The sequence below is a fragment of the Topomyia yanbarensis genome, chromosome 1 (assembly GCF_030247195.1).
Source record: "Topomyia yanbarensis strain Yona2022 chromosome 1, ASM3024719v1, whole genome shotgun sequence".
Lineage (NCBI taxonomy): Eukaryota > Metazoa > Arthropoda > Insecta > Diptera > Culicidae > Topomyia > Topomyia yanbarensis.
This window is the reverse complement of record NC_080670.1, coordinates 43,295,465-43,307,537: the sequence shown is the minus strand read 5'-3', so window position 1 is coordinate 43,307,537 and position 12,073 is coordinate 43,295,465. Positions and strand designations below refer to the sequence as shown.

Genomic DNA, 12,073 nt, shown 5'->3' with positions numbered 1-12,073 from the left:
TTGTCAGCATCTTCTCGTAGAGCTTCCGTGCCCGAGTTTTAGCCGTCGATTGTTGCCGCTCATCGCGGTTTGTGAAGTTCTGTACCTTGTATGTATGTAGTTCAGCTCTTTTCTTTGCATTCTGGACGACTCTGCGACATGCCGATCTTTTTAGTCAAATCACGGCTTGAGACGTTGGGATTTGCTTTAATCATCCGCTTCGCCTTTCCCTCCGTCTTTTTGTTCTCCAGTCCCGGTTTTCTTCCAGCTCCTTTGCCGTGGTCCAACGTCAACCGCTCCTGGAACCGCTTCATCACTCTGGAGACGGTTGAATGGTGAATGTTCAACATTTTTCCCAACTGCCGGTGCGACAGGTCAGGAAATTCCAGGTGTTTGGCAAGAATTTGTTCTCTCGATACAACAAACATCAAATCAACAACATCAAATTTTTTGACATTAACTCTGCAAACCATATTTTTTTTTCATTAAGTGTCCTAATACCTCGACTTCACATATTTTTCCAGGTATGAAAATTTTCTCATGTGATTCCAAAGCGCATTTTTCACTACAAGTAGCAAATTAAATAAGAATTTTGTTGTTAAATGGAGTTAATATGTGCGATTTTATGATAAAAATGTGAAATCGAGACTATATGTCAGATATTTGATGTTTCTGAATTTTACCGGTAACGAATCTATTTTTAGTGTTTCCTAAGGATTTTTCACGTTTAACAAGGTACAATTTATTTAAATTGAATGAAGAATAATAGAGATATATGCACGAGAAAATGATAAAATTTAATATGAATGACAAAAAGCCCTATAACCCCAACTTCTCGTATTTGGATAAAGGTCAAAAAGGTTTCGTTCGTTTTCTGAGATTTTTTCACATTAGAAAAACTGCAATATATGTATGGTTTGCACCACGGAGCAGAAAAATTAAAAAAAAGAGATTTTAGAGTCAAAATGACCCAGTATCCTACTTTCCCGTATTTTTATAGAAACAGGAATATCTTCATTCCAATACTAAGGTTATTTCCTTTAAAAAGAGGTATAAGTTGTAATTTTCTGATTGCTACTTCAAAAGTTATAACATTTAATATATTTTCCTCCATATTTTCCCATAACACCAATTTCAAAAATTTCAAGTGGGCGGGAGTCTAGAATAGACCTTTCTCGTCAGACCTAACACCTGTTTTTCTTATTTTTAATCGAAAGATTACACAATTATAAGAACATTTCCGTAAAAATGAGATTTTTAGGAGCTATCATGATTTTTTAATGATTTTTTAAAATTTGAAATATGCAAGAATGTTGAATATTTTTTTCACCTCAGCAAGAATGGTGGGACTTAAAATGTGCGTTTGGGCAGCACTGTTTTGAATATTTTCACTTAAGTTCTTGGCAACGCGGTAAATGAAGTGGTGAATCGCAGTACAAAATTCATTAGCAATGTAAACAAACTAAAATGAACCTCTCGCTGTAGAACATTGGATGCATTGGATGAAAATGTTTAACCTCACTTTTTTGACATTTCGCAGAGCTTGTTTACATAGGCTTAGAATTTTTTTTTTCGACCGCAGTATGAGAAACTTGATTTGGTTTACGAATATCTTGTATTAACAAGCTCGCTAGGCTTTCATTTTTATTTGACGTCATTAGGCAATGTTCCATTAAATTTGGCATTTAGATTTTTCTTGTCCACGATTCGTTGAAGAAAGCGATTTTATTTGTTGCGATCAATTTAACTTGTTTTGTTTTTTTGCTGAATTACAACATTAGCCACAAAACATTTTGATGATCTCTGGTAATTGGTAATCTCTAGTAATCCTTGAAATTATATACATCGCAATATAGGTCCGCACCAGTTGCAGCCGCTCCACCTCGCCGGAATCGAGTTAACCGATGGTCCAGTCTGCGTCACACTCGGCTGTCGCTGCACCAATGGTAGCTCCCAACCAGGCCTTTGGATTAATTGCTCAAATCGCAGCTACTGCTGGTAGTGTAGCGATCGGCTTCGTCGGTAACACCGTTGGACATGCCCTCATCGGAATGTTCAGCGGTTCCGATTCACAAGAGGCAGCCTCGCTAGGACAGGCTGCCCCGGTATCGGGCGAGGCAAACACTCCGGCAGAACCATGCTCGTGGGAGATCAAGCAAATATCTTGTACCCAAGGCCAGGTCGAGTGTGATTCGGAACAATTACCAAGTATAGAAGTCCATATATATAGCGTTCACGCGATACATTTTCCTTAAAGTTGATTGAATAAAAATAGTATAAATGTTGGCCAAATCCTGCAGCACTATAGGATCACAGATAGAGCATTAACACCAACTCACTGTGCTTCGGTATTTTTTTGCAAACGAACTATCAGGTCTATGTTTTTATTTAGTAAATATTTTAATAAATATTAGTTCATTAGGAGTATGACTTATTTTTATTTTGATGGCGCGGTGAAGGGGTGCTTAAAGTGCGAGTCGTATCTTTAAAATCGATCACTTGAAAGTAGTATAAATAATTATAAATGCGACAACAATAAACTCATAACCTTTTTAATGGTTATTTAGCCATAGGTAACGAGGAAATCGGTATGTTTTATTCATGTACATCAAAAAATACTCAGCAATATTGTAACTTATTATTAATTGTTACGTAGTATAAATGATCATAAAATGCGATAACATAAGCTCATAACCTTTCTAATGGTTATTTAGCCATACTGCCGTGATACGCATAACTGTCCCATCTGCATAGGAAACCCAAATGGGACTGTTATGCGGATCACGGCAGCATAGGTAACGAGGCAATCGGTATGTTTTATTCATGTACAACAAAAATTACTCAGCAACAATTTAATTTATTATTAATTGTTACGCGTGATTTTGTCTCCAGTGATTGGCCAAAATTGGTCGCTTTTAGAATCTGGTGCTCTAAGCATAACTGTCCCATGTTAATAGCGAATCCCATAACACATGGAACAGTATAGCGACCATACAGCTGCAACATCGAATTTAGCATTGACATCAATATAACCAGGTTGGTTGCAAGCAGAAAGAACAATACTAGCTGGGCTGCTGGCTGTTTGTGCTACTAATAACACTTGCAGTCTGTCAAATTAACATGATTCTATGATCTAGCTTCAATGACGATGGAATATAGCCGAATCCAAAGCCTAACCCATCAGCGCATTTGATCATGTAATGGATATTATAAACTCTGAAAGAAATACATTTTATTGTTGTCTGTTTTTGAGGTTAGAACTTTTATACTATTGTGAGAATGGTCCTCAGCAACTATCCTTCCAAATCAAAAACTCGTGCTAGCAATGGCTTCGTTCAGAAGCGTCAGCATCACAAGCGATGAATATGCATGACTGACGGTCATGGTGTTGAGCGGCTAACCCTGAAATCTATCCCAAAACCGTATTCGTTCGTTCAGTCCGAGCGATATTGCGTAACTCGGGGAACAGGCAAGTGCGACGTCATGTCGTCATGGGCTTCAATTTTGTACATACAGGCACCTATAAATAACCAATCAATTTAATTATGTAGATTTAGGCCATACCGTAAATTTGGCTGACATACCCCGTATCAAGTCCCACACACATAGCACACCATCCTGGCAACCAGATGCGCCCATCTCGGCCTGCCACTGGTCTATGAAAATACATGTGATAGGACCGCAATGGCCGTTTAGGGTGAACTGCAATAGGTGGCTATCAAGCCGGAACACGTAAACAGTGTGGCCCTGGCTGCCAGTAATGACTGTACCGCCCGCCACTTCCAAACATGTCACCGGTGACCCTGCTGGTGAAACTCCAGGATACATCGAAGCTCCTCCTCGGATGCGTGATGTTGAGCTGGCAACGCTGTGGACGGATTTGAGCCGGCGAGTTGCTGAAATAAACTAATGCTTCCTGCCGAACCGCTGTGTACGTGGGCTAAAAAGAAAAAGAATTAAGGCACTTGATGACATACTCATTACAGACTGAAAATTAAATGACTTAGAATATACAGTATTTTAAAAGAACAAGTAAAATCTGTCTGCGCCCTAGGTGAGCTTAAAAAATTGCTTGAAACATAGAACTTACTTCGCCCATATGCAGACGTAAATCCCCAATCGATCTGAAAACCTTACGTGTACGTTTCCAGTCTCAGAAAATCGATTCGTTCACTCAACCGTGCAACTATCACTTTGTCACCGGCGAGGTTTATGTTAGTTACCCCATTGTTGCGGTTGTTTTCAGCTTCATATATATCCTGCAAAGAAACGTCCGTCAATAGTTGTAATAAAAAACAAATGACTCCAAACAATTTACCTAAAAGTTACCAGTCGTTCCCTCCCAGAACTTTAAACGCCCATCTGCACACCCAATCTCTATGAGATCATCAAAAAAGTCCAGATACCAGATCGGCGAAGTCTGGTAACATTTCTTCCGCGCTGAACTTCCTCCTCCAGGTGGCTGAAAACATTCCCCAGCGCTCATCTGCTCTCGGGGTGGGCAGTTCCGGCATCAAGTGCAAAGCGTCTATAGTTTTAACCGAGTATAGCGTCAAAAAAGGATCGTTTCGCAGCACCTCCAGTTTTAATTCTACTAGATCTTTGCGAATAATTTCAATTAGCAAACTTGCATCCGCCGCGCTAAAAGATTAATCGGGTAATTTTAAAGCTGACACTAAATATTTCGACTTACTTGCATGCCTCTGCATTTTCCGTGGAGGAAGCTGTTTCTCCATATTCGCTTCAGCTCGTTTTTCTTCAGGAGCTATGGACTAGAAGGTTTTTCTGCATTCTCTTTCTCTGGACTGTCAGTCGCCGGTTCTGATTCCTTGTCCTTGGTCATACTCAGATCGCTAACCTATTTTTATAGAAAAGGAAAATTTAAATCCCATGGAACAATGATGGTTCCAAAAATAGTTTAGGTGGTTATGACAAAAAGAACACTTACGAGTGCAGAAATTCCCAGAACCTCCGCCTTTTTGACCCAGTTATCTGCATCGCTTCGACCGGGTACAATGTATGGGAAAACGTCCTGAATCCGAACGGGTACTGTCTCATCGGTGGTTTATGCCTGGCAAATCGCTGAATTTTGCTCAGCACGATCATGTGGAAAAAAACGATGCCTTTTTTGTCTGCTCACTTCGCTGCCATGAAACCGACGATGAGTCCTTTTTCCAAATGAGTCACACGGTTGGCCCGAGTGAATATGTGCGTGTAGAATACGCTTCCATTATGTTTGTTCTGTAAATCAACAAGGACATCTAGACATGAAAAAGAATGTTGCAGGGGGAAGCTTATGGTAAAAACTTACCGAACGAGAAAGTCCTTTCCAAGTATCTTGCTGTTGTGTTTAATGTTGACGGTAACGAAGTCGGAAGCGACTCTGACCTATGAGATTTTTCTGTTCCCGAGCGCTATCAGCGGACACACTACGAATTTAACCGTCAAGTGGCTTTCACTTTTGCTGAGCTGGAAGCGGCCGCTCTGAATCTGTACAGCGACATCCTTTTGAACCACTTCGGATTCATGAACTATACACTATAATTATATTATACAATGGATTTTTTCATAACGTTTACTATTTCCTAAAATCACGAACCGATCCAATGGCTAATGATTGTGTAGAACTAGGGGAAAGTAATAAAAACATGAACGACAGCGAGCAGGATAAATTCGAGGATTTGAACAATCAGTTAAGTCAGCTGTTGCGGGGTAACACATAACGGGCGCGTTCATCCGAGGTGAGATATAATTTCAAACTGTAACTGTAACTGGTGCCCGACGTCGACAAAAATCAGTCGTTAGTTTTCTGAGATTTTTTCTGCAGAAAACTAAAATATTTAGAAGTGTCAAACAATCAAAAACAAATCTATCAGTGCAGCCAGTTTTAGCACAATTTCATCAAAGTATGCTGCCACTCTGACAGTGTACCTTTATGGGTGTACCTATAAACACTCATAGTAATAGACTCGCGGATGTAAAAACCGCAAAACTGGCAACTAGAAAAACAAGCGCGTTAAACTGGCATCACCCAAAAATGTGCAAGCTCGAACGTGCTCGACTGTATTCGATCACCTTTTTTTATTAAAATAATTTTTCAAGTGGTTCAATATGTGAATCAAAAGAGAAGTTATACGTTTGATACTGAGCAATAAGAAATTAAGAAAAGCAAAAAAAATCCAGTTTCTTTAAAAAAACACAAATTTGATGAAAAAGAGCATAAGTAAAATGTTTTTTATTCTTTTATATAGAAAACAATAAATATCTTTCTAAATAACATTGTAAAATACTAACACGAACATGAAAAGTGAAGCCTACTGTGAATAACAAAATAATTTTTTTTATATAAAATCACAATACTTGTTCTGCTTATTTGCATTGTATGACGTCATGCTCGTTTGGCTCCGAATTTTGACAGTTTGTTTGGCTCAATAAAAGTACCTTCGCTGGTCTATTACTATGAGTGTCTATAGGTGTACCTGGGTCATAAAATGTGTCCTCAAAAAATCGTCAGAGCATTCCGTATTAACATATTTGTATTTGGTAACCTGGCAGATTGCTGAATCAATTTCCGGATGATTTGATGTGGAAAGGTGAAGACATTTTCTAAAAAGGCCCATACGTAATAATATTGATCTTATTATATCTTATTATATGAAAATCGTGATTTTTTGGTAAGAAAAAAGAAATCGGTATTTTTAGTAACATTATTGGTATTGAAATTAAAAATCGGTTTAAATATCGATAAATCGGTATATTCTGCAACACTATTTTGGGGTTCATCTACGTCAAAACAATGTTTTTGACAAATTGGAATGAACTCTTGGAGTTCATACCCAGTAAACGAAACGGCGAATAGCCAGATTAAAACAGATGCCGGCTAGCGGTAGGCTACTGGAACTATGTTATAGGCTACCCGCCGTAACTTTATTTCATATTCCCCACTCGAAGTTCATCCAAATGGTGAAAAAGTATGGAGAATCGAGGTAAAATAGGACAGGGGAATACAGAGTAAAATGGGCAGCTCGAAGAATTTTTGATTTTTTCAATAGTTAGAGACACCAAATTAAAGTGACAGTATTCAGAATTGATCCAGCGATGAAAACGGAAGCTGTTCTGCATATAAAATTTTTTGACGAGAAAGGTCTATTGTCCAAATGATGTTAAATTTGGCATCTGAGCTTACTTTGACATTTGCCACAATATGAGAGGGGGGGGGGGGGGCTTTGAGAACCAAAAAAAAATTTTGCGATGCCCTAATGTAGGATTTTGTACCTATTTAGCAAAATTAGTTTTAAATAGAATTTGTGTGTTTTCATCAGAATTCTGGCAGCAAACCGGTAGTGCTCGGTTTCAGCAAGAATGCTGCAAGGAATGTACAATTTCGTTCGACTCCTGCCAGAGTTTTGTTCGACTTTTGCAATTATTCTGTCCGGTAGAGATTACGATGGTTTTGGTACGTATCCCTTCAGAATTATTCTGGCAATTTATTCCAGTCTGAAAAAAACCTAACGGAACGGCATCTACCGGAGGATTTCATGCCTGGGGAAATGTTGATTCGGAAGATTGTCGGGAATTCCAATATAAGTGGAAGTGGCTTGATTTTGAAAGTCATCTTCTTGTATTTCCGAAAATTGAATTTATTTTATTTTGGACTTTTTTAAATTCAAAATGGAATCTGTGTTTCTGTTTAAGTATAGCGGAATGTGTACAGGTTCTAATTTGAACAGCGAAATAAATTTGATGATAGAAATGCTTAAATTGTTTATTTTTTACAGATATGGAAAATAATATATGGGTTGCGTCTTTTTCAAATTTTGCTCCATCCGAGCCGCCATGACATCACCAAATCACTACAAAATTTGCTTATGAGTTCAATATATGGGAGCTGTCAAGTTGTCCCCGGGCTGCATTGCATAGACACTTAGTGTATAACTTTTATGCAGAATTGTAAACAGATGGATGTGAACTTCGTGCTGTCAAATTTTATTTTGTTGATTTTCTTAACGTTTGATTTGGCATTGAAAGTGTACTAAAAGTGGTTGAAACTTATTTGGTTAGTCAGTGAGATTTGCTCAAATTATTTTTTAGATAGATTTCGTAGCCTGCTCGGTTTAAAAATCACTTTATCGGGTTGGACTGTACACGACGGATCCCTAAGTGTCACTTTATTTCTGTTGATCGTTGCGGTGTTTCCTCTTTCTGTTGAAAGAGTAGAAATTCTGGGAATAATCACCGTCGGAGAGGAATCGTAATCGTATCGTAATTGGAATCACTATTGTCGGATAACATTTCACTTTTCGCACTTGATATTTTTCCAGCTCGAATTTTCAAACAAAACTGATTCCATCAACCGGGATCGATTTCTTATACAGTCGTGATTCGCTGGTTGGGACACAGCCTTGTCCAACTAACCAATTTGATTCGCTAGTTGAACCGACTGACAAATGTCAAAAACTCTCCAAAGAAGATGTTGGCAATGTAAATGGATCTATTTACATCTCTAAATATTGTCAGATTGATTGTCAAGGTTAATTTGACATGAGATTTTGGCATTTAGATGCTTTTCAGTTGGACAATGATCCAACTAGCGGAGGTCCAACTAAAAAGCGGTCCAGTTAAAAACTGTCCAACCAGCGAATCACGACTGTATAGCGCTCGAAAAAATTGCACGAGAAAAATTGGAACATTCCTGAATATTCCACAAAACTCGCGTCACTGCAACTCACGCAGTCATCATGCAGTGCGTGTGATGACGTTGATGATGGTAATGACGTCGGGTGCTCATCGCTAGCGACGGTTTGCTTGATTATGCTCGCTGTCTCGTAATCTTTCGATCTCCTGCTCTTTCATTCACTCAGGCAACAGCGCTATGGTTAGCGGGGATTGGAAATGTTATTAAATTTTCGTGAGCGTTTTTTCAAAACGTCATATCTGCAATGAGTTACTCTCTTTGTTTACTTTCTCTTTCGGTTTTTACGGCGTCACTATAACACTTTTCACTTATTTTACAGTACAGATCGAAAGGCGGTGGTTTTAACTAGCATATTATGCAAAGAGTTGAGGGATAAATGTTAGTGACCGAATAATTAACAGAAAAGAAAGTAAACAAAGAGAGTAACTCATTGCAGATATGACGTTTTGAAAACAACGCTCAAGATTTCTTGAACGTTTTTTCAAAACGTCATATCTGCAATGAGTTACTCTCTTTGTTTACTTTCTCTTTCGATTTTTACAGCGTCACTATAACACTTTTCACTTATTTTACAGTACAGATCGAAAGACGGTGGTTTTAACTAGCATATTATGCAAAGAGTTGAGGGATAAATGTTAAAATCTTGAGCGTTTTTTCATAACGTCATATCTGCAATGAGTTACTCTCTTTGTTTACTTTCTCTTTCGATTTTTACGGCGTCACTATAACACTTTTCACTTATTTTACAGTACAGATCGAAAGACGGTGGTTTTAACTAGCATATTATGCAAAGAGTTGAGGGATAAATGTTAAAGTGTCCGAATTATTAACAGAAGAGAAAGTAAACAAAGAGAGTAACACATTGCAGATATGACGTTTTGAAAAAACGCTCAAGAAATGACCGAAGGAAGAGAAAGTAAACAAAGAGAGTAACTCATTGCAGATATCTTGAGCGTTAATAATTCGGTCACTTTAACATTTATCCCTCAGCTCTTTGCATAATATGCTAGTTAAAACCACCGTCTTTCGATCTGTACTGTAAAATATGTGAAAAGTGTTATACTGACGCCGTAAAAATCGAAAGAGAAAGTATAAACAGAGAGTAACTCATTGCAGATATGACGTTTTGAAAAAACGCTCAAGGTATGACGTTTTGAAAAAACGCTCAAGATTTTGTTTAATTTTGGCGTGACATGCGAGTTGCTCACATGGCAAGTGGGCGTAAGGGTGAATCGAATGAACATGGATGCTAGTTTTTCTTCTTGCGGACGCAACATAACCATTTGAGCGAACCAACCTCTGATTCGAATCCAAAATCGCAATCAGTCCAATTTAAACGCGAAAATTTGGTTCCGAGGTGGTGTTCTGATGTCAAGACAATCTGTTCCATTATAGCAACTCCCCACGTCTAGTTCGGTCTATTGATTTTGAAAATATGGAAAAAGTGGTTTGGAGACAGCGACACCAAAGCACTCCACAATGCAATTAAATTGTCACCATGAATGTATTGGTGCTGGAAAAATTATTCTGAGTGAAGAGAAGAGAATAACGAGCTAATTTAATCCGGTTCTAACCATAATATTGATCCAGTTTCTGATTAGAACTCTCTAGTTAGAGGATGGACTGGAGAATATCAGATAAATTGCAAATAGTACCCGCAAAGAGAATGTTTTGCATCGCTTGAATATGTTTAAACACACAAGTGTAAACTTGAAAATGAAAAAAAAAATGTTTAGTATCTACCTACCTACAATCACAACACAAAACAGTAAACAGCCCGGAATTTCGCACTCCCGGAGGAATAATGAACACTACTGATAAAGCCTATAGCTGTTTACCACATTGGATTAAGAACAATCAGGCCCGAAGCATGCAGTTGGCAAGATCGGTCCACGCCAAGGGCGCCAAGCTTAGGAATCTCATCTGCCTATAGTATTTAGGAGCAGTAACAGTCATCCTAATGACTTTCTACGCACTTTCAACACCGGACCTTATTGCTACAATGGCCCATTTGCTTACATTTAGTGCAATGCACGACGCGTGGAGCAAACGACCGAACAGGCAGACGAATCTTGTTGAACAAGACGTAATTGGGTGCCACCAAATATCAAACGAACCTAGTTTAAAGGAACATACAATTTTATCCCGTCCTGTGTGATTGCCGTTCGAAATCTTTGTTAACTGGAGTAAGGGGTACCTCAAACAGCCAACCACGTGCTTCAGTAGCTCCCCGCATGACAAAGTCAAATCGGTTACCACACCGTCGATCTTAACTTTGTGGGCAGGCTTGTAGACGCGGTAGCCCTTAAGGAAATACTCCTCGCCAGTTTGCTTTAGACATGATATCACAATTCTGAGTTTATCCTGGCGAACTTTCGAGATATCTGTCCCGGATGAAAATTTTTGCGTCACTTCTTTGGAAATCTTTGACTAGATAGAATCCGAAGAAGGTTTTTTACGGAAAGTGGGAGTCTTCGATGCCAAATCTTGTCCGACATTAGTTTTACCGACAATTAAGTTCTTTCCAGGAGAGTTAACGACGCTAACTGAAAATTTTATGAATATTTGACAGAAATTATAGAAGATTGTAAGACAAGCCAGCAGTTGGCAAAGTAAAAACGTGATCACCACTCGATATATGGATAGCAGACATTTTAATTCTCTCTCATTCACGCGAGAAGAAGCTTATCCGATGTCCAACTTTTCCAGGATAATGAGTTGCAAAATTCTCCATCTCACCAAATAGCGAGCGAATATTTTTTCCAATAAAACATAACTGGTGATCTCCTTTTTCAGCAGAGAGGTGGACAATAATTTATTTTAGTAAAAATAAACAATAGTGTCCAAATTTACAAAAAATTACCAATAAAACGGCAACAAAATAGGATAGACTTGTTTTGTCATGTTTTTGATATTCGCCAGCAAGGCAGCAAGCACAAAAGAGATACGTTGATAAACTTGTTAACTCATTCTACGTCAAATTTGATTATCCAGAGAAATAGGGCGTATTATTCTTCCCGAGAAGTTGTGTGAGTGCTAGTAACTTTTGATATGAAAATGTGAGTTGGTTTGGTTTGTTTCCACATTTCTTATAAAAATTCATAGATCATGAATCAGTAGTGACTGGCTCGAATTGTACGTTTCCCATGTTGATCGGAGATTTGGGCCTTGCCGTGATCTGTTCTTTCATCATTGGAAGAATTGGAAAAGTGGAAAATAACTACACGGAGAGCATAGACAATAATGCAGTATTCTTCACTCCCAAAGAAATAAAAGATTTTCGATAAGCAGATGTACCAAAACCCCCGAGAGGATATTGAGATAATAGAACGACAACACCTCCGAAAAGATATTGTCATTCAAATGCGGTTTAAACTATAGCTCTTTGTCACACTGGGC

The 12,073-nt window shown here is 38.4% G+C and overlaps 1 protein-coding gene and 2 long non-coding RNA genes across 6 annotated transcripts; 1 reads left to right on the top strand and 2 right to left on the bottom strand.

Moving 5' to 3' along the window:
* The first annotated feature begins 1,883 nt into the window (after positions 1-1,883).
* LOC131695166 (hemiasterlin resistant protein 1-like) lies at positions 1,884-2,287 on the top strand. The gene is made up of 2 exons (XM_058983688.1): positions 1,884-2,187; positions 2,280-2,287. The coding sequence occupies exons 1-2, from the start codon at positions 1,884-1,886 to the stop codon at positions 2,285-2,287; spliced, it is 312 nt and encodes a 103-aa protein (XP_058839671.1).
* A 767-nt stretch (positions 2,288-3,054) lies between these two features.
* Positions 3,055-4,765, bottom strand: LOC131677475 (uncharacterized). 3 transcript variants are annotated; one of them, XR_009303362.1, is made up of 5 exons: positions 4,673-4,765; positions 4,298-4,620; positions 3,564-4,238; positions 3,249-3,499; positions 3,055-3,195 (listed from the first exon to the last, which is right to left on the bottom strand). It is a non-coding gene; the product is annotated as an uncharacterized LOC131677475 (long non-coding RNA). The 3 variants fall into 3 exon arrangements; XR_009303363.1 differs by having other exon boundaries at positions 3,055-3,499; positions 3,564-3,694; positions 3,760-4,238; XR_009303361.1 differs by having other exon boundaries at positions 3,055-3,499.
* LOC131677479 (uncharacterized) lies at positions 4,764-5,820 on the bottom strand. 2 transcript variants are annotated; one of them, XR_009303370.1, is made up of 4 exons: positions 5,579-5,820; positions 5,291-5,517; positions 4,928-5,220; positions 4,764-4,837 (listed from the first exon to the last, which is right to left on the bottom strand). It is a non-coding gene; the product is annotated as an uncharacterized LOC131677479 (long non-coding RNA). The 2 variants fall into 2 exon arrangements; XR_009303369.1 differs by having other exon boundaries at positions 5,291-5,820.
* Positions 5,821-12,073: the final 6,253 nt, after the last annotated feature.